The sequence below is a fragment of the Thamnophis sirtalis genome, unplaced genomic scaffold, assembly GCF_051295495.1.
Source record: "Thamnophis sirtalis isolate CommonGarterSnake01/CBP01778 unplaced genomic scaffold, rThaSir2_p1.2 scaffold_4, whole genome shotgun sequence".
Classification (NCBI taxonomy): Eukaryota; Metazoa; Chordata; class Lepidosauria; order Squamata; family Natricidae; genus Thamnophis; species Thamnophis sirtalis.
The window spans coordinates 127,899,214-127,924,149 of NW_028261384.1; the positions used below are offsets into that span (position 1 = coordinate 127,899,214).

Consider the following 24,936-nt stretch of genomic DNA (forward strand, 5'->3'; position numbering starts at 1 on the left):
TCAGGGGTTGAACTCTGCCTTAAATGCAGAAAAAGGCAAAAGAAACATTTTATGTCATATTCCTCCTTTCATTGATTCCTCCACTTTAATGAATTTTATTGTGCAAGCATATTTCCAATAATATTACACTTTGTAGAAATAGAGATAGACGGTTGTAATATCCAGATGAAGGTCTCTACTCTTGAATCACATATTTCAATATATTGAATTTTGCAAGATATTTAATATCTTTGAACTATATTTCAGAAATAGTTTCCTTAGGCTATTTCAGCTATTTTAGTTTGCTAAAAAAAGAATCCAAGTGTTGTTGTTGCATTTAAATCATTTATTAATATAGGGCAATGACTAAATGATTTATTAAAAAGTGTGAAATGTGACATACCTGGTTAAATAAAAAGGGCCAAACAGTATCCTTGGCAGAAATGGTGAGAAATTTATCTTGGGGAGCCATGGGGTCAATCTTTCCAACTTGGACTCTCTGAAAGGACTTGTTTGGGAATGTGACCCAATTGAGAATATCAAATCCAGTTACTAATTCCCCACTGGGGCCAAAAGAAATCTCTTCCCCAACATTGTTGTTAAAGGAGATCTGTTGTAGAAAATAGTTGAGCTAAATGAAGAAAAGAAACAAAAGAAATGAGAAAATTAACAGAATTACGCAAAGGATATGATAAAAACCCAAGGTTTTTTTTTTTCATTTCAAATTAGTCTTATGCTCAATGAAAAGTAAGCTCTTAATTTTTTGCCTCAGTCTACACTATTTACAACTGGTTGGGAAATATTTTAGAATAACAGAATAGGAAGGGACCTTGAAGATCTTCTAGTCCAACCCCATGCTTAGGCAACAAACCCTACACCACTTCAGACAAATGGATATCCAACATCTTAAAAACGTCCAGTGTTGGAGCTTTCACAACTTCTGGAGGCAAGTTGTTCCATTGATTAAATGTTCTAACTGTCAGGAAATTTTTCCTTAGTTCTAAGTTGCTTCTCTCCTTGATTAGTTTCCACCTATTGCTTCTTGTCCAGGTGCTTTGCAGAATAATTTGACTCCCTCTTCTTATGACAGCCCCTAAGATATTGGAATACTGCTATCATGTCACCCCTTACTTCTTTTCATTAAACTAGACATACTTAACACTTGACATGATCTTGATTCTATCCCCCTGTTTATGTAGCCTAGAACTGTGTTGGCTTTTTTTGCAGCTGCTGCACACTGCTTGCTCATATTTAAATGGTTGTCCATTAGGATTCCAAGATCCCTCTCACAGTTACTACTATTGAGCAAGGTACCACATAAAGTATACCTATGCATTTTATTTTTCTTGCCTAAATGTAGAACCTTAGTTTATATGGTTTATATATTTCTTTTTTAAAAAAATATATTTTTATTATTTTTACATTTAAAACAATGCAATCCTGCAGAGTTGAAGTGACCATACATTCACATTATACACAATTAGTCTCAACCATTATCTATTAGCCTACTTAGTGCATTATCTATCCTTCTGTCCAATCACAATATATACAGTTTGTTCGTCTTGTCACCTTGTCTTATACCAATCATAAAATCTGTTCCAGACTTCAAAATATTCTGATTCCCCTTTATTTTTAAGTTCAAGAGTGAGCCTATATGCTTCAGCACTGGCCAACACCTTTCTGATTATATCTAGCTCTGATGGTTTATTTTCTGTTTTCCAATATTGCGCAAAAGTTATGTGCGCCGCAATTAGTACATATATAATTAGATAGAGTACATTTTTCTTAAACCCTTCTGGTATTGTGCCTAGGAGAAATTTTTTTGGTTTAAACAAAATTTGGTATCCCACCATTTGTTCCAACCATGATTGAATCATTTTCCAATATCTTTTGGCCTCATTGCATGTTCACCACATATGATAAAAAGTGCCTGGTGTTTTTTAACACTTCCAACAATTTGGTGCCAGATTTTTAAACATTTTGGAGAGCCATGCTGGGGGGAGATGCCATCTGTAGAACATCTTGTAAAGATTTTCTTTATATGCCTTAGCCAATGTTAGTTTCCGATTAAGTATTCCTCAGCCTATAGGATAGCCACCACCCCAGTTTATTTGCATTCTCAAAAAAAATTGTTTTGCTTTTTTTATAAACTGTGCCAATTTTGCTTTTTCAAATATAGCCAATTCATGTTTAATCACTTCCATACTTCCTTTTATACTTCTATTTTGTGGTTTCTCTTGAAGTTCTCTCTCTAAGTTTCTATACCTTTCTTTCAACTCTCTTATTGTTTGATTCTCAATTTTTTTCTTCCTAGTTGTAACCAATATCGTGACCCCTCTTATAAATGCCTTAGTTGTATCTCATAGGTTTTGTATGGATGTGTCTCCTGGCCAGTTTTCTTTGAAGAAAAAACTCAATTCCTGATTACCACTTTTAATATATTCCTGATCCTTTAGGATTGTTCTATGGAACTATCACCAACAATAACTGTTGGTTATTGGTTGTTTTTTCCATGTAATCCTCATGGGATTATGGTCAGCCCATGAATTGGGTTCTCCTTCACTTCTGAGATTAACTCCATCGACATCCAGACCATATCTATCCTTGACCAGGATTCATGTCTATTCGAGTAAACGGTGCTACTTATCACCTATAAAGCCCTTCATGGTATTGGACCTGGGTACTTGAGAGACCGCCTACTGCCAACTACCTCCACTAGACCGATACGATTGCATAGATTAGACCTCCTCCGAATTCCATCATCTAGCCAGTGTAGACTGGCAACTACCCGGAGGAGAGCCTTCTCGGTGGCTGCTCCGACCCTCTGGAACGAACTCCCCGTGGAGATTCGGACCCTCACCACCCTCCAGTCCTTCCGCGCCGCTCTAAAGATCTGGCTGTCCCGGCTGGCCTGGGGTTAAGATTCTAACCCCACTCGAATTGTGTGACTGTTGCATTTTTAATAATGATGTATTGTCTGCATGTTAGAAATTGTTTGTCCTCCCCCCCTTTTTTTTTGAACTGTGAGCCGCCCTGAGTCCCCCCAGGGAAAAGGGCGGCATACAAATAAAGGGAAATACAGAAATACAAATACAGGTGTACTGCTCTCCCTCTGGACATCTTTCACACCATACATCATAGATATTTAACTCTTTGGCAATTTGGAAGAATGACCTGGGCAAAATTCTCCTAGTTGCTTTTCTCCTCTTTTCACTTTTATAGTCCCACTTCTGGCCAGCTATAGCATTGAAATCACCCATTAAACAGACATTTTCATTTCCCATCTCTCGAATAATGCTATGTAGTCTATAATAAAATTTTCTCTGACCTTCATTAGGTGCATATATTACCACCAATAACATATTTTTTTTGGGTTTAACATTATTTCTACAATTAATATTCTCCCCTCCTCATCATTGAGAGAGCCGAGGTGGCGCAGTGGTTAAATGCAACACTGCAGGCTACTTCAGCTGACTGCAGTTCTGCAGTTCGGTTGTTCAAATCTCACCGGCTCAAGGTTGACTCAGCCTTCCATCCTTCTGAGGTGGATAAAATGAAGACCCTGATTGTTGGGGGCAATATGCTGACTCTGTAAACCGCTTAGAGAGGGCTGAAAGCCCCATGAACTCTGGTTGCTGCTTGGAACTTGGCAGCGACGGAGTCTCTTAACCGGATTGCACCACTACGGCCGCTCCGAGGCAGTGGATCCTTGGTTTACTGAGGAACTCCGGGAGAGGAAGAGACGCCTAGAGCACTTATGGAGATCCAATAAATCCGAATCGAACCGAGCACTTTTAACATCTTGCATCAAGGAATACATCAGGGCAATCAGGACGTCAAAAAGAACCTATATTGCCACCTTGATTGCCTCCGCTGAGTCACGCCCAGCCGCCCTGTTCAGGATAACCCGCTCCCTCCTAAATAGGAGGGATACGGGGGAGCCTTTGCAGGGTAGGGCTGAGGATTACGTCCAGTTCGTAGCGGACAAAGTTGCTCGGTTTCGGTCGGACTTGGACTCCAATTTCGCAGATCCAGCCGAGGCACAGGGGGATAATCTGGTAGGCCATTGCTGGGTTGAGTTTCAAGCTGTTGCCCCTGAGGACATGGACAAGGCCATGAGAGCTGTGACTGCCTCCACATGTGTACTGGACCCATGCCCCTCCTGGCTGGTTGCTAACAGCAGGGAGGTGACACGGGGCTGGATCCAGGCGGTTGTTACCGCCTCCCTTTGGGAGGGGGTCTTTCCCCCCGCTCTTAAGGCGGCGATGGTGAGACCCCTCCTGAAGAAACCATCTTTGGATCCAGCCGTTCTTAAAAACTATCATCCAGTCTCCAACCTCCCCTTTGTGGGGAAGGTTGTTGAGAAGGTGGTGGCCTTTCAGCTCCAGCGGTCCTTGGAGGAAGCTAGTTGACCCATTCCAGTCTGGCTTCAGGCCTGGTTACAGCACAGAAACCGCTTTGGTTGCATTGACCAATGACCTCTGGAGAGTCAGGGATGGAGGCCACGCCTCCATCCTGGTTCTCCTTGACCTCTCAGCGGCTTTCGATACCATTGACCATGGTATCCTTCTGCGACAACTGCGGGAGGTGGGGGTGGGAGGCACTTTTTTGCTGTGGTTCTCCTCTTACCTCTCGGACAGGTCGCAGTCAGTGTTAGTTGGAGGGCAGAGATCGACCCCTAGGCCCCTAACATATGGGGTGCCGCAGGGTTCGGTCTTGTTCCCCCTACTTTTTATCATCTACATGAAACTGCTGGGCGAGATCATTCGGCGGCACGGGATAAAATACCACCAGTACGCAGACGATACTCAGTTGTATCTGTCCGCCTCGTGCCAACTCAATGAAGCGGTGGACGTGATGAACCAGGGCCTTGAAGCTGTTAGGGACTGGATGAGGGCTAACAAGCTTGTGCTCAACCCAGATAAGACCGAGTGGCTGTTGTGTTTCCCTCCCACTAATTCGGCAAGTATTCCATCCCTCAGGCTGGGGGGTCAAATATTACGCCCCTCAGACAGGGTCCGCAACTTGGGAGTCCTCCTGGACCCACAGCTGACTTTTGAACACCATCTGTCAGCTGTGACCAGGGGGGCATTTGCCAAGGTTCGCCTGGTGCACCAGTTGCGCCCCTACCTGAACCGGGAGGCTCTCACAACAGTCACTCATGCCCTTGTGACCTCTAGGCTGGAGTACTGCAATGTGCTCTATATGGGGCTGCCCTTGAAGAGTATTCGGCGACTTCAGCTAGTCCAGAATGCGGCCGCACGAGCGATTGTGGGTGCACCTCGCTTCACCCAGATAACACCTATCCTCCGCGAGCTGCACTGGCTACCGGTCGATCTCCGGGTACGCTTCAAGGTGCTACTTGTCACCTACAAAGCCCTTCATTGTAGTGGATCTGGGTACTGCTTAGTGCCAATTACCTCCACTCGACCAATTAGATCCCATAGATTAGGCCTCCTCCGAGTCCCATCTGCCGGTCAATATCGACTGGCAACTACGCGGAGGAGAGCCTTCTCGGTGGCAGCTCCGACCCTATGGAACGATCTCCCCGTGGAGATTCGTACCCTCACCACCCTCCAGACCTTCCGCACAGCCCTTAAAATCTGGCTATCCCGTCAGGCCTGGGATTAAAGACTGTAACCCACCCGAATGGTATGAATGTTGTGCTTTTAATGATGTACTGTCTTATGTGTTAATTGTTTGTTTCCCTCCCTTTTCGAGTTGTAAGCCGCCCTGAGTCCCCCCAGGGAAAAGGGCGGCATATAAATAAATTACTCAATACTCAATGAAGCAGTATATAAGTCTAACTGCTATTGCTATTGCTATCATGATAAATTAATTTAGTCTGGATCGTGTCTTTAACATATAGTGCTATTCCGCTTTTCTTTCGATCAACTAATGCTATGTAAAGTTTATCCAGTCAAGGATATTCCAAAGTCTGGATCTGTCATTTAGTTATATGAACCTCTTGCAATGCAATTATATCATAATTCAAACATTTTAGTTTATTAAAGGTTGTTTTCCTTTTCTGGGGCAGGTTTAGACCATTGATATTTAATGATAAAATCTTGATTTTTCCTGACATGATTCTGTGTATTTAGGTCATATGCTCCTTGTTGCCCTTATCTCTCTCACTTCTCTTGGTTCTTCCCCTTTTTTCTCTAAAACAACCTCTTTCTCCTTTCTTGTCTCTGATAGTTCCTTTTCTCTTCTTATATATGCCCTGAGTCCTTGCATCCTTGTTTCCAACAGTTCTCTTTCATCTTCCTCATCCTCCTGTCGAACCAGATTATTGTAGAAATCTTCTGCTTGTTCCACCGTGTCTATTCTGAATCTTCTATCTCTCCAAGTTACCAGTATACTCTCCGGCATCAACCATCTGAAGTTAATTTCGTATTTATTCAACACAGATGTTAAAAATTGATAGGGCCTTCTTGGTTCTCTGATTCTCCTCGATACCTGTTTTAGGACTGTTAATTGTCATTGATTATGTACTATCGGATCATCTCTTTTTCTATTCAGCACCTTGTCACGTATTGATTTTTTAACGAACTTTACATGGACTTCCCTCGGGAGATTGTTCTTTTTTGCATAGTTTGTCTGGATTCTATATGTCTCATCGATCTCACTTGCCATCTCATCCTTTCCTGTTCCCAAAACCTTTGCCATAAGGTCTGCCATTATATCTGGTAAATCCTCGCCTTTTTCTTCCTTTACATTCTGAAACTGTAGAAATTGGGCCGCTTTCTCCGATTCTAACGTAAGGACCTTTAACTCAAGTTCTTGGTTTGCTTGGATCAGCCTAGAACTTAGTTCCTCCATTTTTTCTCCTCCTTATCCATCCTTCCTTCTATTACATTTATTCTTTGTTCATTTTTATTGATCTATTCCTGGAAATTCTCAAATTTATCATCCATCTTCTGGATCCTTTCCTTTAGTTCACCCATACCATTTCTTATTTCACTGATATCCTTTCTTAGTGGGTTTTAGCCATTGTCTCTTGCATAGTTTGTAATATCATATGAAGCTCCTTGGTTGAATTAGATATTTCTCTTTGTAACATATCCTCCGAAGATCTTTGGTTCGAAGGGCTGGCAGCTGCTAGAGACGGCTGGGATGCTGCCATCCTCCCCGTGCCAGTTTTTGTTAGCTTTGTAATGCTTGTCATTTTTTTGAAGAATTGGATCCCTAATTTAGATATTTTCCAGAACTCCCACTTTCTTCTCTCGCTCGTAACTTCCTCCAGTCTTCTTTCTTTCTTCTTTCTTTCTTTCTTTCTTGAACTATTTTGGAATAAAAATACCTTCTCCACCAAGATCAGGAATCTGATAATCCACTCGTGACTCCTGCAGCTTCTCTGTAATAAATCCTCACTTACTTTGAACTGCTATCAGCATTCTGGGACAGCCTTTACAGATCTCCCTCTTCCATGCTGGGGGTTATAAAGGAAATTTCAAATGCAGACCATGAAGGGCCATCCCATGGTTCTGCCAAACCAAACTTCTCTTCGGATTTCTCTACAGGAAATCATCAGTTTACAAAAGTCTTTCAAGAAACCCCTCGGGACACCAGACCCAGCTGCTCTTCACAGAGCTCTCTGTTCAAGCAGACATTCATGCTGACAGCTAGCCCCACCCCTATGACATGCATTTTCTATTCTATTTCCCAATATTTTTTAAATTGGAAAATTTTCAGATCAACATACCCTCACCCAGGAAGGGAGCAATCCAACAAATCAGTTTGCATTAAATGAAGAGAATATAAAATTCTCCAACACAGAAAAAAAAATTTTTAGGCCAAGATGGCTAAAATTTTTTTTCTGTGTTGGAGAATTTTATATTCTCTTCCATCCAACCAAAGGGTTGCTCTTAAAAAATATTAAAAGGATTAAATATTAAAATAAATTTACATGGAAAAACAATTTAAATTGACATTGTCTACAATTTATCCTCTTTTTTACACCTCTGTTTCCCCCTTGTCTTATGTTGACAATTGAATGAAGCAGGAGTAGAGGTACGGAATCATCTTCAGTAATCCTTAACACTCTCATAGAGACCTAGAAAACTATAGTAGCTAAGAGACTGTCAGAAAAGTCCTACAATGGATCTTGCTTCTAGTTCACTTGGAAATAACAATGCATGGGCCTATCTAGAATTGTCTAGAAAAGTTATTTCACATAAGTCTCTACTAAATTTCACCCCACTTTCTAGTAAATTGGGGAAAAGTGTTCTCCATCATGTTCACTTTCTACCCTACTGCCTAACTAATATAATTCAACTGAAAATATTTCAGATGGTAATTCCATGTAAACATTGGGGGGGGGGGAGGAGAAAAGCAACAGATCACTTTGCTTTCATTAATTGAGAAAGTTAGTGCTGCTTACAAAACTTCATGCCCTTCCTGAATTTTGAATTAGCCAACATTACCTGCCATGGTGATTGAAGGAAGATTTTCCATCTCCTCTCGTCAATTATTTGACTCACTTTGAATTTGGGAGAGTAGCAGCGTATGGCCCTCAGAGAATGTGCCACAGCATAGACTGCATTGTAGATGCTGTAACTATGTGCACTCACAGTGGTATCAAAGACAGAATTAGGAAGAGTGTCTAGCTTCTCTTCTCCAGTGCAGATCCTTTCAGCATTCCTTTCTGTAATATCACTGGAGAATGAGCAGTCAAATGCATCTTTCCAAAAATCCCTTATAAATCCATCTTTTTTTTCAAAGTTTGGGCTTCTCTTCCACATAAATTTTTTGAAACCGGGTAACTCTTTTGAATGAATTGCAAAGGACAGAGCACCATGGAGAAAATCAATGGGCAAGGGTCTTTGCATTAGAATGGAGGTAAAATCCATCTGAGCTGTCATTATCCAAACTTTGGCCTTTCTCTCCTTTGGAATATCATCAGCGTCTAAAACATAGATCATTATTCTCAAAGTCACAGTGGTTGTAATTTCAGCATTCAAGATCACTGCAATGACTGTACTTTCCATGATCACTTTATATAATTTATCTCCTTCCTCCATCATTTCAGCAGCTAAATTCCCATACATCATTGGTGGGATACACTCTATAAAGTCAAAGCAGATGCCTCTCTCTGAGTACATGGAAAGACTCTTTTGAATGAACCTCTCTCTGTCTTCCTCATATAGAGAAATCAACCCAACCCAGGTCCATCCGAAATGCAACAATAAGTGTAGTATTCCTTTAAGTTGGTGGATCTCATCTGGGAACATCCATTTGACAAAATGTGCTCCTGTTTCCTTATTCATCAGTGGAGCTGATCCATATGTGATCTAAATGTGGAGAAAAGAATTCAGACAAAAAAAAAGGTTTTCCAAAGAGAAGTGTATGATATCTATGTTTTTAAATTGTCACCCTTGCTCTGATTTTTGGAGAAAGTATCCAAGTCTTGGCATAACCCAACCTTTTCCTTTTATAGAAAGGAAAGAAAAAGTCTTTCTTATCAGTTTAACACAATGGCAACAGGAAGTTTCAGAGTGCATTTAAAAGAAGCTGTGGTGATTTCCATTGCAGGTCATGAACTGGTTGTCTTAAGGTTTTAAAAGACCTATCTTGAGGACTCAACATCTGAGAGTAATAAATAACTGTTGGACTTCTTATCTTGTTCCAGTTTTGATCTCACCTGAGGAAACTTGTAGTTAAAAAGAGCGGTTGCCATGTTGACACAGGTCTTAGAACGGGATCCTCCAATGACTGCTACTGTATTGGTCTGGTCATTACATTTGTAGTTGGGAATAAATTTATCTTTTGTAGATAGAAATTCCATTGCTAAATGATAAGTTGTAATTTCATCAATATAATCAGTAGTGATGTGGAAACCAAGGGTAATATTGGGTAAAATCCCAGAATTTTCATTGATCTCCTTTACAGCAAATGCCAAAGCCAAATTGTGTTGGTAATTATGACTAAGGAACCTTTAGTAAAAGGTATAAACTATGTTAATATGATGTTTTCTTCAGAATTAAACAGTTGATATTTTTAATTGTTACATATATTTATAAATACAGCAAATGTGATTCTTATTGTTTACTTGACTTCTGGCATATAATCTCTAGCAACAATAACCCAAAGTTTGTATGGATTTGGAAGCACTCCATATGAAAAACTGTCAAATTCATTGTGAGAGAGATATTCCAACATTAACTAAAATACGCTAATGTTCCTATTTAAAATGAATGGCAGGAGGGATGTATACAGTTCTGCTGTTTTGACATTCTTACAAGTAATTTGTCACTTGGGCTTTGTATTCTATAAAACATAATAATTCATTGCCTACCAATCTTCTTCATTCCATGGTGACATGCAAGAGAAGAAAATGTACAAAGCACTAGGATGTGTAGATTAGAACAGTCTTAAAGCTTTGATTAGTCATACCTTTCTCCTAATAAAACAGTGAATGTTCTTTATGGGAAATTACCTTTGTAATAAACAGTAAAATTAAAAGCACCAATATGTCCCTCATTTGATACTTCAGAATTTGGGGAGCTTAAATCTCTGAGGTGTAAAAGGAAGGGAGGGAGGGAGGGAGGGAGGGAGGGAAGGAGGGAGGGAGGGAGGGAACATTATAGTGGTGATATGTATGCCTCTGAATGATCATGAAAATACTTACAAATACTGATCAAGGACATCGCGTGAAGGAACATTTTGAAAAGTGATCTCATTTGAAAGAAACAACACCTGATAAATGATAGCAGCAATGATTAAATCTCCTGATTGATAATACTTATGAACAATTGGAAGAGGATCTCTGAGGTTGCAGATGAACACTGAACAAATGCACATTGTCTTGGGAACAAAGAAGTAAACCAGTGTTCTGATTAGAAGCAATTCAGTATATAATGTCATCATTGTATATATCAAAGAGCCGTTCCAATGTTACCATTTAACAGAGAAACTGAGTTGGAATTAGCCAGCCTCTCATGAATGTGAAGACAATGAGATATCATATGTAAAATATGTATCCTTCTTGTTTTTCTTACATGCGGTTCTATATTGCTTGGATTATATTAACACAGTGTAATGTGACGGTTTAACTGGCAGGAAATGGCTGTTCAGACTCTTGAGATGTGGTGTAGAAGGGATCATGATGACACTTAATTTGATAATTACTCTGAAAATAATTGCTGAGTTGTAATAGTACTTTCTTTGCTTCTTTGAAAAATATCAGAAGGGAAAATGATTCCCCCCCCACAAGGAAATCAGTAGCAATGTCATTAATGACATCTTGCCCTAGAACATATGACTCACCAAGGTGAGATCTGCCCTCACCATTTGGCCTTTGAAAAGACATTGAAGACATGGCTATGCCAACTAACTCTGTGCCCCAATGGAGTTGCCACACATTGGAGGTAGCTAATGTTGTAGATAATACATAAAAATTGAACATACATTGATCCCTCTCTTCTCCATCTTAGTTTTATTTTAATTGAATTTTTAATTGAATTAAATTGAAATACATTTAAGTTTGTTATTTGTTTTATTGTTTTATGGTGCATTTTAAATGGAAGTTAACTAGAGTTGCCTCTGGTGAGGTAGGTGGTATGAAAATTTAATAAATAAAATGAAATAAATAAATATTAGATAAATAAATAAACAAGAGTAAAGTTACAAACCAAATGCTAATGTTCCTTTACAACTAATGTTTCACCCCTTTCCTTTATTTTTCTTCTTTCTTTTTTATTTTTTTCCTACTTTTTATAAACAACAAAAAATAATAGTCAGTAGAGAGTGAAACATTATGCATTATGCAATTAATTTTTTCAGCTCAAGATAGAAAAATTTATTACATTGCAAAATACATTCATTCATTTTGTCATGGTCTATCAATGGCACATTTAGCTTTAAATATACAATTTAAATAATCTGAACAAACATATCAGAAATTATTTTTAATATTTTTTTAATAAATTCTTCAGAAAAAGAGTTTTATTTCTTTTTAAAAACACAAATATTTCATCATTCGTCAATCATTAAAATATTGAAGTACAATTTTTTTTGTATGCCCCTCCCTCCCTCCACCCCCCCCAGCCCCTCTCCTCCTCCCCCCCCCGACTTCCCAGAACCCGCACACGGTATGGATTTTTAACTAACACAGTCTAAAATCTATTGAGAAAAAAGAAATAAAGAAATTAATGACATTCTACATTGACCTTAGCTTCTTCTTACTGAACTAACTTTAAACAGTTTAAATCATTTCTGATCTTAAGCATAGGCTAACTGGAATTTCTTGGTCCCGTATTTATTTTGTATATAGTCAATCCATTTTTTCCAGTCTTGTTTATATCTCTCATTTGAGTGATCTTTAATCTATGCCGATATTTTAGCCATCTCGGCTAAGTTTGTGACTTTCAATGTCCATTCTTGGATTGTAGGCAAGTCTTCCTTCTTCCAGTATTGCGCCACCAACAGTCTTGCTGCCGTTATTAGGTGCAGAATCAAGTTAGTCTCTACCACTGTAAAGTCAGTACATATACCTAGTAAAAATAACTGAGGAATAAACTTTATCCTTCTTTTAAAAATATTTTGCATAACCCACCATATTTTTATCCAGAATGCCTTAACCTTTTGGCAGGTCCACCATATATGATAATATGTAGCATCAAGAGAACCACACCTCCAACATTTAGGCTGTACATTCAGATACATAGAAGCCAACTTTTTAGGATCTAAATGCCATCTATAGAACATCTTGTAAAAATTTTCTCTCAGATTTTGAGCTTGTGTAAATTTCACATTTCTTACCCAAATTCTTTCCCATGTATCCAACATTATTAGTTCTTCAATATTTTGAGCCCATTTTATCATACAATCTAACTAATTCTGTTTCCGAATCCATCTGTATTAATACATTATATATCCTCTTTATATGCATTAAGCTTTGATCTCTTATTTGTTTAAACAAGTTATCCTCAACTTGGATAAAACCATTTTTTGATCTATTTTCCGCCTAGCCTGTAATTGCCCATACTGGAACCATGTTTGAACTACCTACTCCTCTTTTAATACCTCTAAAGATTTTAATTGTAATACCCCCCTTTCTGAAGTAAGAAGCTGTCTGTAAGTAATTCTGTCCTGTTTTTGTGCTGTATTCATATTTTCAATTGCGTGTCTAGGAATTGCCCACATGGGTATCTTGTCATTTAATTTATATTGGTATTTCTTCCAAACCCGCAATAAAGCATTTCTTAAAATATGACTTTTAAAATTCTTATCCAATTTTTTGTTGAATAACAGGTAAGCATGCCAACCAAATACCAGATCGTGTCCCTCAATATTCAATATTCTATCATTGGTTAAATGAGTCCAATCACTAATTACAGATAATGCCACTGCATCATAATATAGTTTTAAATTAGGTAGTTTCAATCCTCCTCTCTCACGTACATCTTGCATTATTTTCATCTTTACCCTCGGCTTCTTTCCTGCCCATACAAATTTGTTGATACCCTTCTGCCATTCTAAAAGGTTCGCATCTTTTTTAAGTATAGCTAACATTTGGAAAAGAAATAAAAATTTTGGTAAAATGTTCATTTTCACTGCCGCTATCCTACCCAGCAAAGATAAGTGCAATTTCACCCATTTTTTCATCTCCGTCTGTATACTATGCCAAAGTGGTTCATAATTATGCTTATATAATTTCCCATTTGAAGTTAAAATGTTAACTCCAAGATATTTGACTTTTTTAACTACCTCACATCCTAGCATCACTCCTAATTCTTCCTTTTGTTTAATATTCATATTTATAGCTAATATTTTGGTTTTTCCTAAATTTATTTTAAAGCCAGACACTTGACTATATTGATTAATCGTATTCATTAAAACCATACTGGATTCCTGCGGTTGTTCCAATATTATAACCAAATCATCCGCAAAAGCGCGGACTCTATATTCTTGCTGCCTAATCTTGATCCCTTTTAAACCATCCAAGCCCCATATTTTATTCAACAATACTTCCAAAGTTATAATAAACAATAATGGGGACAAAGGACAGCCCTGTCTTGTACCTTTTCCAATTTGAAAAGAGTCTGTTAAACTTCCATTGACTATGATTTGTGCTGTTTGCTGTTGGTATACTGCTTTAATTGACTGTAAAAAATTATCTCCTATCTGCATTTTTTGCAATATCTTCAGCAGAAATTGCCAGTTAACTCGATCAAAGGCCTTCTCAGCATCCAAAAATATAAACACAGCAGGGATCTGGTTGTTTTTTCCCAAATATTCTAATGCATTAATAATTAATCTGACATTACTTTTCATCTGTCTCCCCTGTATAAAACCTGTTTGGTCCATGTGTATCAATTGTTGAATAACCAACATTAACCCATTTGCTAATATTTTAGTAAAAAAATTATAATCTACATGACTGTTCCCTCTAAAGTGCACGGCTGCATGGCCGCGCACATGGCAAGAAAACCCCGCGCAGCAGTTTCTAACTGCCACGCAGAGATTTCTTTCATAGCAAACGTGGGGAAGTCCTTTGCAGGCAGCTAGAACTGGCCGCCCACAAAGGACCTCCCCCAGAGGAATCTCATGTCCTGCAGCCCAAACCTTCTCCTCCTAGCAACTTGGCCTGTTGGATACAGTTGTGGCAGGGGAAGAATGGGCTGGGTGGGATGGCTGGCTGGGGAGGGGGGAGCCCTTTAAAGCCCTGCTGCCGCATCTTCTGAGCAAGACTTCCTTTCGGCTCGCGTTTCCCTTGCCTGCCTTAACCAAAGCTTGGCGCCCCGTCTCTGCTTTCGCTCTCCCTCCCTCAGCTGTGCAGCAGCAGCAGCTCTCAGCCTAGGGCGGCAGCATCACGCAGGCTGTGGAAGGAGGGGGAGGAGGAGGGAACCAAAGAGAGGCTTTTAGGGGCCTCCGCCCCACAGCCAGGACCATCCTTGCGTCTCAAGCCACGTTTCTTCGTGCAAAGCCCTTCGGGCATCAGGCGGAGCTCTCGGGTTGCCCAAACCAGTTCCTCCCAGGTTCAAAACTACGGAGGGAGGAACTGGATTGGGCAACCCGTGCTCACACACACACACATACACACAGAGAGATATTCGGCTGCATCCGGCGCTCATTTGCAAAAAGCCCAGAAAAGGAAGTCGATCGGGGGCAGAGGAGGGGGGGGAGACCCGTCGGAGAAACCTCCTGACCTGATGTCCCGAGGTTGGAGAAGGGGGGTTCTTCCCCAGACAGGGCTACCCAGGAGAGGGCGAGGCAGCCCTCCCCCATCTCCCTACTGTCAATGTCGCACAGGAGGGCTGTTTCTATCTCGGTGCTTTCATGGAGAGTCAGCGAGAGATCCAAGCCGTCCAGTGAAGGCAGACTGCTGTTTAGTAAGAATGTTTTAAATATTGTATTTCAGCTTATTTGTCATGGATTGGTGGTCAACCTACTTGCAAATCCAAATTCTTTTTCATATGGTGTGCTGGTGCTCTACAGATTTTATTTGATTTTAGAAAAAGAAAATAAAGGCTTCTTGGTCCACCTGGACCGGAAAGTCAAAATCCAGAAAATTAACCTTGTTTAGGAAAGTTTTGCACTGATGGAAAAATAGTGTTTTCCAGTGAAAGTTTTTTCCCTACTTTTCCTTGTTTGCTTTTTTGGCCTCTATTCCTTCTCTCCTCTCCTCTTTTCTTTCTTCCTTTTTTCTTCCTTTTTTCTTTCCTTCCTTCCTTCTTTCTTCCTTTCCTTTTTCTCTCTCTTTCTTTTTTTTGCCTCTTTTTCTTATCCTCCCACCCTCCTCTCCCCTTTCTTTTTCTCTTTCTCCTCTTTCCTTTTTTGTCTCTCCCTCTGTCTCTGTTTCTCTCTCCCTCTCCCTTCTTTCCTTCCTCCCTTCCTTCCTCTCCCCTCTTTGTTTGCTTCTTTAAGTGCTCCAATTGCTAATCTACATCAGTTGGTAATTTATTCATAACTTGCTAATATCACCACAGACTATTGGATAGTAAGGGGGAAAGTATAGTCCTCAACTTACAACAGTTCACTTAATGACTAAAGCTACATCAGCACTGAAAAAAGTGAATTACAGCTGTTCTTCACACATGATCATTGCAGCATCCCCATGGTCATATGATCAAAATTTGAATCTTTGGCAACTGCCTCATATTTATGATAGTTGCAGTGTCCTGGGGTCACCTTTTGCAACCATCTGCCAAGGAAAGTCAGTAGGAAAGTCAGACTGACTTAACAACCAGGTTACTGATTTAACCGCAGTGATTCACTTAACAGTAGCAAGAAAGGTTGTAAAATGGAGCAAAACTCACTTAACAAATGTCTCATTCAGCAATAGAAACTTTGAGCTCAATTATGGTTGTAGATTGAGGACTACCTGTATAGGGAGATTTCTTTACTTAATGGATATTTACATGGTAGAATTCAGTTTCAAATAACACTAATTTCGTTGTCTTGGGTGACATCTATGAAAAAAATGCAAGTGCTCAGGTATGAAAATGTGCTGCTCAAACACTATACTTTTCTGCTCACACTGAAAAAAAATTAGAGGGAACATTGATCTACATTCAGTAATGAAATAGGTCTATAATTTTTGGGTTGAGTAGTATCTTGATCTTCTTTGGGTATCAAAGATATAAATGCTGTCTTCCAAGATGGAGGCACTTTACCTTCCATTTGAATCATATTAAATAATTCTCTAAGAGGTTCTACCATTTCTAACTGTAAGTTTTTATAGTAAACCGCTGTCAAGCCATCTGTACCTGGTGCTTTCCCTGACTTTAATTGCTTAATTACCTGCAAGATTTCCCCCGAGGTTATTGGTTGATTCAATTTTTGCCTGTGCTCTTCTCTAACTGAAGGTATTTTCTCTTTGTCTAAATATTTGTCTATGTCTAAACCATTAATTTTATCCCCTTTATACAGTTCTGTAAAAAATTCCCGAAAAGCCTTTTGAATCTCTTCCTGTTGAAACACCTCCTTCCCTCTGTAAATCAGTTTAGATATATTTCGAGTTTTCCTTTTTTTTCTAATCTGATAAGCTAACCATCTGCCAAGTTTGTTTGCGTTACAACAAGTATTGTGTTTTGCATATAATAAATTTGTGGCTACCTGGTCAGAGATCAACATGTCAAATTGAGATGTTAATATATTAATAGCTTCCTTAACCTTTGTATCATCTGGGTTCATTGTTAACTTCAGCTCTTTTCTCTTAATTTCCTCTTCCAGTTCTGTTCATTTTAACCCTTGTTTATTTCTGTGTTTTATTTATATTCATCAGCACTCCTCTCATATACGCTTTGCTTGCATCCCATACAAATTCCATAGATGTACCCTTATTCATATTCAAAACAAAATATTCAGATAGTAATTTTTTACAATCATTTATACTTTTCATATCTAAATAAGTTTTCATTCAATCTCCAAGACCTTCTTGCCTGCACTACCCTTCCCAACTCCATCCAAACTGGGTTATGGTCCAAAAGGACCCTAGCCACAATCCTTGTCTTCTTGACCCTAGAAAGCAAATCATTAGTGGTTAGAATAAAATCAATCCTTGAAAGGGATTGATGCCTGTCCGAGAAGAAAGTGAAGTCATATTCCTCTGCATTTCTTTCTCGCCAAATATCTCTCAATTCAAAGTCATCCATAATGTCAAAGAAAGGTTTGGGTAACTTTGCTCGCATCTTAGTATTTAGGCGGGAAATCTTCTTATCTCTCTTAGTGTCTATCACTCCATTCCAGTCACCCAATAGTATACAGGAGCTATAGTCGCACTGTACTAATTTAGCATGAAGATTTCTATAGAATCTATCTTGCTGTTGATTGGGAGCATAAATTCCCAAAAGTAATGTCTTTTTCCCTTTTAGGATTAAGTCTAAAGCAATATATCTTCCGAAGGGATCTGCTTCTATTAATTCAGCTTTCATATCTTTTCTTAAGTATACAACTATACCATTCTTCTTTTCCATAGAGGAAGCTGCAAAATGTTGACTAAGTTTTGAGTTGATCAAATATTTTTGATCAGTTGACTTGATATGAGTTTCTTGCAAACAAATTACATAATTCTTAAACTGTTTGAGATAATGAAATATTTTCTTCCTCTTCTGTGGAGAAGTCAGTCCATTGACATTCCATGTTAAAATCTTAGTTGTCATCTTTGGTTGGCTGAAGCATTTTAGAGCTTCCTTCATGGCCTGTTTAACCTTAGGTCTAGCTCCTCCCACTGCTTCCAGACTTGTTATTGTAGTTCCTTGATCAATGGCTGGTGATTGTTGATGCTGTTGCTTTTTAGTTTGTTTCTCCATTAGTCTAGTAGTCATGTGGCTAGGTCTTTGTTCCATAACACCTTGCACTTCTAGAAAAGAGAGATGCTCCATCTTGTCTGGTGGTTGTGTAGTTTGCTGTCTATCCTGTCCTTCTTGTGGTCTTTCTCTAGGTCCAGATGGTGTAGGGTATCCAGCCTTCAATATATTATAATAAAAATCTTGAGCTTTCCCTACAGAGTTGAGGCGATACCTTTGCTTATCAAATGTAAATATAATGCCAAATGGTGCATCCCATCTATACTGTATCTGACGGTTTCTGAGTTCTTCGACCAAAAAAGCGTAGTCTCTCCTGGCTCTTAACATTTGAGGTGATATCTCTTTCAAAACAGTCAGGTCTTGACCGCCAATTTGAAGCTTAGTGTTATAAGACGCTTGCAGTACCATATTTCTAAGCTCTCTTGTAGTAAAATATATAACAATGTCTCGAGGAAGCTGCTTCTGCTTTGCCAGGCAGGAGTTAATGCGGTAAGCTTTGTCAATTTGCCAGTCAAGGTTGGTCCCTGGTCTTCCCATCAGGCGGTCAAAGGCTTCCGATAGGATCTGTTTCAAGTTCTCCTGTTTCTCCTCACGTGGCCCCCTTACTCTTAATGCAAACTCCATTTGTCGGTACTGTATCATAATAATTTCTTTTTCAGCATTTTCCACTTTTTGTTCCACCACCTCTGTTTTCAATGTCACGTTAGTATTGGCATCATTAAGAACCTCTAGAGTATCTTCCATTCCAGAAGTATGTTCTGTTAATACAGTTACAAGTCTCAGCATTTCATCTCTAATTTTAACAACCTTAGCGTCGATTTTCTCATACAGCTCCTGTTTAAGTCCTTTTATTTCACTTTTGATTTCTTCTTTCATTTCTTTTATTTCCTCTTTTCTCTCCTGCTCTATCATCTCTCTATTATCTCTAAACTTATCTTCCATTTTAATTATCAGTGCATTAAGAGCCTCGCTTAGATTGCTCAAGAAAAATTCTTTCGTTAACACATCCCCAGCAGGGGGCGTAGGAAGCAGAGGCTGCAGCTTTGTGCCAGGCACTGGGGATGTGCCCCTGGAAGTAGAGGGTGACAACTTCAAGTTAATATTTAGTTTTGAAGCCATTTCAAAATTTATCTGCCTGCAATTAATAAAACTCTGTTGCCTGAATATGCAGCTTTAAGTAAAGAAGCTGGGTTCCCCTTTTACTTTGAAGTTTAAGACTTGGCAAAACTTTCAGTGAGTAAACATTGTAACAAGACAGTTCAGCAGATTCATCACCATTTAACTTCAAAGATAAGCAAGATTAATGAGGGAGTGAGAGGATTGTAGAAATGAAACTAATTAAAAAGCTTCTGCTGGCCGATTGTGAAACAAAACAGATGATAAGCAATCTCCTTTGTTTTGAATTCTTGTGACAATTAACAAAAAGTGTTCGTTATTACCGGAGAAACCAGCCTGCTCGGCGCCATTTTAAAAGCCTCTAAGTAAATAGTTTTTCGGAGGAGAAAAAGAAAAGAAGCTAAAATCTTGATAAACAATTATTGCCCTCGTAATACGAATCCAGCTCGTGATAAGATTAAATCAATCAAAACTTTGAACTGAGTGGGGGAGACCTACTTTTTCCTGCACAAGGCAGTTTGAAGTTCCCAGCATGGACAGCCGTTCTGCCTTGGGCTAACCCCCCTCTCTCTGCAAGCACAAAAGCTGCAAAAATCGAAGAGCATTTGCCAGCAAAACAATTTCTTCTTTCCTTCTTGCCTGAAGGATAAGAAAACCTGATAAGACGTCAGATGGAAGAACCTCTAAACAGGTACGTAGCCAGGAATTCGGAGGCAGCTGATTTTTTGCTGCCACCACCAGCAGGCTCCTCCCAGGAAGCCGTTAATATTAACCATAATATTTTCCTTATCTGTAAAACTTTAAGTTATCTAAATAATTTATAGTTACAAATCCCACTGGACCTATTAGATATAAACAGGTATTTATATAGGCTTAAGATAAAGAAGGATCTTGACAAACTTGAACATTGGGCACTATCAAATGACAAGAGTAAGGTTCTACATTTAGGCAAGAAAAACGAAACACACAGGTACAGTATAGGTGGTACCTTGCTCAATATTACTAACTGCAAAAGGGATCTTGGAGTCCTAGTGGACAACCATTTAAATATGAGCCAGCTGTGTGCAGCAGCTGTAAAAGAAGCCAACACACTTCTAGGCTACATAAATAGAGGGATAGAATCAAGATCACGTGAAGTGTTAATACCACTTTATAATGCCTTGGTAAGGCCAAACCTGGAATACTGCATTCAGTTTTGGTCGCCACAATGTAGAAAAGATGTGGAAACTCTAGAAAGAGTGCAGAGAAGAGCAACAAAGATGATTAGGGGACTGGAGACTAAAACATATGAAGAAAGGTTGCAGGAACTGGGTATGTCTAGTATAATGAAAAGAAGGACTAGGGGAGACATGATAGCATTGTTCCAATATCTCAGGGGTTGCCACAAAGAAGAGGGAGTCAAACTATTCTCCAAGACACCTGAGTGTAGAACAAGAAGCAATGGGTGGAAACTAATCAAGGAGAGAAGTAACTTAGAACTAAGGATAAATGTCCTGACAGTTAGAACAATTAATCAGTGGAACAGCGTGCCTCCAGGAATTGTGTATGCCCCAACTCTGGGAGTCTTTAAGAGGATGTTGGATAGCCATTTTTCTGAAATGGTGTAGGGTTTTGGGCTTAGACTAGAAGACCTCCAAAGTCCCTTCCAACTCTGCTATTATATTTGTATTTACATCCTTACATTATCCTATAGTCTAGTATTTGCATCTTATAACAAAACAATATCTTTAAGATGTGAAAGAGCCAAGGTGGCGCAGTGGTTAAATGCAGCACTGCAGGCTACTGCTAGATCAGCAGTTCGGCGGTTCAAATCTCACCGGCTCAGGGTTGACTCAGCCTTCCATCCTTCCGAGGTGGGTAAAATGAGGACCCAGATTGTTGGGGGCAATATGCTGACTCTCTGTAAACCGCTTAGAGAGGCCTGAAAGGCCTATGAAGCGGTATATAAGTCTATTGCTATATTGCTATATATATTGAACAAAGTTGCACTCATGAATCTCAAACAAAAGAAACAAAAGAAAAAATGCTCTATGAAACAATCTCAGTGAGCAAAATGAAATATCATTCAAGGCTTATGAATAAGGAGAGAAGCAATCTAGAACTAAGAAGAAAGTTCCTGACATTTAGAACAATTAATCAGTGGAACAACTTGCCTCCAGAAGTTGTGAATGGAAGGAAAACACTGTGTCAACACTCCTCCATTAGATAATTAGGAAAGGAAAACCACCAGACTCCATTGATAGAAATCAAGTGTACTTTTACTAATTATAAATGATTAGAAGCATAGCAAAGCGAAGACTGATTATTTAGGCGCGAAAGCAAATGATATATAGAATAACCCATTCCCCACCCCTTGGCATCCCAGTTACAGTCCAATCATAATTCTCCCAAGTGTCATGTGTGAGATAACTTCGAAAGGCATCACCCAGATGGAATGTCGGTGCCGTTGGCCTTGGCGGGAAACCTCCTCCGCATGCGCAGTAAGACAGGCAGCAGAAACTCCAGAATCTTCCTCCAGTACAGTTAGTATTCCCCTCCCAAATACCATGCCCCCCTCCCTGTTTCAATGGCAGCCGAAGCAGCAGCAAAGCAGAGGCTGACATCCAGCCCTCCTAAGGAAAAAGGCGGTCAGGCCTGGAAAACTACAAAACACAAACAAACAGACAAACAACAAAAAACAGAAAAAGAAAAATAGGGGGGGGGGGAGAGAAAGTCAGAAAGGAGAGTCAACTAGGGCTTGTCCGGATAAGCAGAATAGAACTGGCGGAGTAGTTGGGGGGCCCGGAGATGGGACTTGTCCACCCACTCGGCATGATACTGAGGAAAATGCTTCCAAGCCACCAGGTACTGAAGGCGATTCCGCCTTCTTCGAGAGTCCAATATTTCCCAAACCTCAAAATGCTGCTCACCATCAATCAATAGGGGGGGCAGGTGGCGGATCCACTGGCGGACGTAAAGATGAAAAACAAACAGGTTTAATGAGATTAATGTGGAAAACAGGATATACACGGTTGAGGTGCTTGGGGAGCTGTAAGTGAACCGAAACAGGATTGATGACCTTGATTATGGGAAACGGGCCTACATACTTAGGCCCCAACTTTTTTGATTTCGGCGTAGTTTGAAGGAACTTTGTGGATAGATAAACTTGGTCACCCACTTTGTACTGATAAGGTTGAGAATGTTTCTTATCAGCCTGTTTCTTATGCGCGCAATGCGCAGCATCCAAAGTGCGAAGTGCTAAAGGCCAAATATGCCACAACCGCTCACTCTACTCAGAGATAGATGAGACCTGTGGTTGCTCAAGAGGAACTTCAGGAATAGGAACGAAGTCCTGGCCAAACACAACACGAAAAGGGATGAATCCAGTGCTGCTATGTACAGAATTATTATAAGCCACTTCCACGTGCGGCAACAAGTTCACCCAATCATCTTGCTGGTAATTGATGAAACAACATAAATATTGTTCTAGAACATAATTAGTCCTCTCGCAAGGCCCATTAGTCTGAGGGTGGTGGGCGGAGTTTAGACCCTGGGCGGAGCCAATGAGTTTAAGAAATTCTTTCCAGAAGACGGAGGTGAATTGGATGCCCCTATCAGAAATGATGCAGTCAGGCACGCAATGCAAATGGTAAACTTGAGAAATGAAAAGTTTAGCTGATGCAGCAGGGGTTGCACAGGTAAACCCACCAGTGGCTGGCCAGGTTAGGTGGTCTTAATAGTTTTTAGTTTGGCTTTTCATTCTAGTGCCCTGGAATCCCAAAGTTGACTTTTAGCTGGAGTGAACCTTCTCCCAACTTCCTCATAAGTATTACAAATAGGTCTGAACAGTGTGGCAAGACCCTGTAAAGTGGGGGCACAGGAAGCCAGACATGGGTGAGAGATAGAACAGAGGTAAAAGCTGCTGACAGCTTAAGATGAAATAGGAATTTCTCTTTTTTATATTTCTCCTATGTACTTTGCTGTAACAGTCCAAGTGAACTTCCCCTTTTGAAATGTCATGCTTGTCTCGTGTATGGAAACGCTTTGAGAATGCACCGTGTGGAACATGGCATAAAAGTAGGATCCTGGGCAAAGCTCAGACAGTTCAGATTTTGGTGTGTGAACACGCTGAACTAGATGCATCCAATGAACCTGTTTCTCTCACCTTCGTGGTATCAAGTCCTGGTCTTTCGTAAGTAGATTACAAACCTCAATCTTCTGCTACATAGCGAGTGCCTTCGCAGAAGGGATCTTAGGGCAAGGTATGAAATGAACTTGCTTGGAAAACAAGTCTGTAACCACCCATGTGACTGTGTGCCCCAGGCTTTCAGGAAGTTCAACAATGAAATCCATAGAAATCTCCTTCCAGGGGGTGACAGGGTGAGCTATAGTCTGGAGTAAACCCTGCAGTTTCCTCGGCGGGCGTTTAGTGGCTGCACAAACAGGACAGCTGGCGACATAAAGTTCAATGTCCTTCTTCAAAGATGGCCACCAAAACTGTCGTTTCACAAGAGGCAGTGTCTTCACAAAGCCAAAGTGCCCCGCCAACTTGGAATCATGTGCTCGTTGGAGAACCAAGAGATGAAGAGACGTAAAGTTTCGCTCCAATCCATGGCAAATCGTCTCTCATTGTGCATTCACCTTGATGCTGCTGGAACCAATCATCCTGAGGAAGGGCCTTTTTGAGGTCGGAAAGAAAATCTTGAAACACGTCCATCTTAGCGTGTGTCTGTTGCCTAGTAACAACAGGAGCAGTGAGGCTGGATGCGGGAACCATGGGTTGAACAATACTAAGCTTAGAGCAGTTGTATTGAGGGAGTCTGGACAAAGCATTAGCCATGAAATTCTCCCCCCCCCCAGATGTAAGTGTGAAATTAAAATGATTGAAATGCTGAGCCCAGCGCATCTGCTTAGGGGAGAGTTGCCTGGGAGTCCTCAAAGCTTCCAAGTTCTTATGGTCAGTCCACACCTCAAACGGGTGCTTAGCGCCCTCCAGGAAGTGGCGCCATGTGGCCAAAGCCCAACGTACAACAAATGCTTCTTTCTCCCTGTTAGCCCAATGTCTCTCTGTCTCTGTGAGTTTATGAGAGGTGTAGGCACAAGGTTGTAGATTACCTTGGTCATTAGTATGAAGCAAAATGGCTCCCACTGCCACGTCGCTGGCATCAGCCATGAAATTCTTCCCCCCCCCCCCCAGGATGTACTTAAGTGTGAAATTAAAAAGATTGAAATGCTGAGCCCAGCGCATCTGCTTAGGGGAGAGTCGCCTGGGAGTCCTCAAAGCTTCCAAGTTCTTATGGTCAGTCCACACCTCAAATGGGTGCTTAGCGCCCTCCAGGAAGTGGCGCCATGTGGCCAAAGCCCAACGTACAGCAAATGCTTCTTTCTCCCCGATAGCCCAATGTCTCTCTGTCTCTGTGAGTTTATGAGAGGTGTAGGCACAAGGTTTTAGATTACCTTGGTCGTTAATCTGAAGCAAAATGGCTCCCACTGCCACGTCGCTGGCATCAGCTTGAACGACAAAAGACTTGTCCATCTCTGGATGCTTCAGAACTGGCTCTTTGTCAAAAAGTCTCTTCAACTTTTCAAACGCAGCTTGACACTCCAT

The 24,936-nt window shown here is 40.3% G+C and overlaps 1 protein-coding gene across 1 annotated transcript; it reads right to left on the reverse strand.

Moving 5' to 3' along the window:
• LOC148046492 (vomeronasal type-2 receptor 1-like) lies at positions 1 to 24,936 on the reverse strand. Its single transcript, XM_087714780.1, has 5 exons — positions 24,700 to 24,936; positions 9,623 to 9,862; positions 8,463 to 9,272; positions 383 to 610; positions 1 to 18 (listed from the first exon to the last, which is right to left on the reverse strand). The coding sequence occupies exons 1-5, from the start codon at positions 24,934 to 24,936 to the stop codon at positions 1 to 3; spliced, it is 1,533 nt and encodes a 510-aa protein (XP_087570906.1).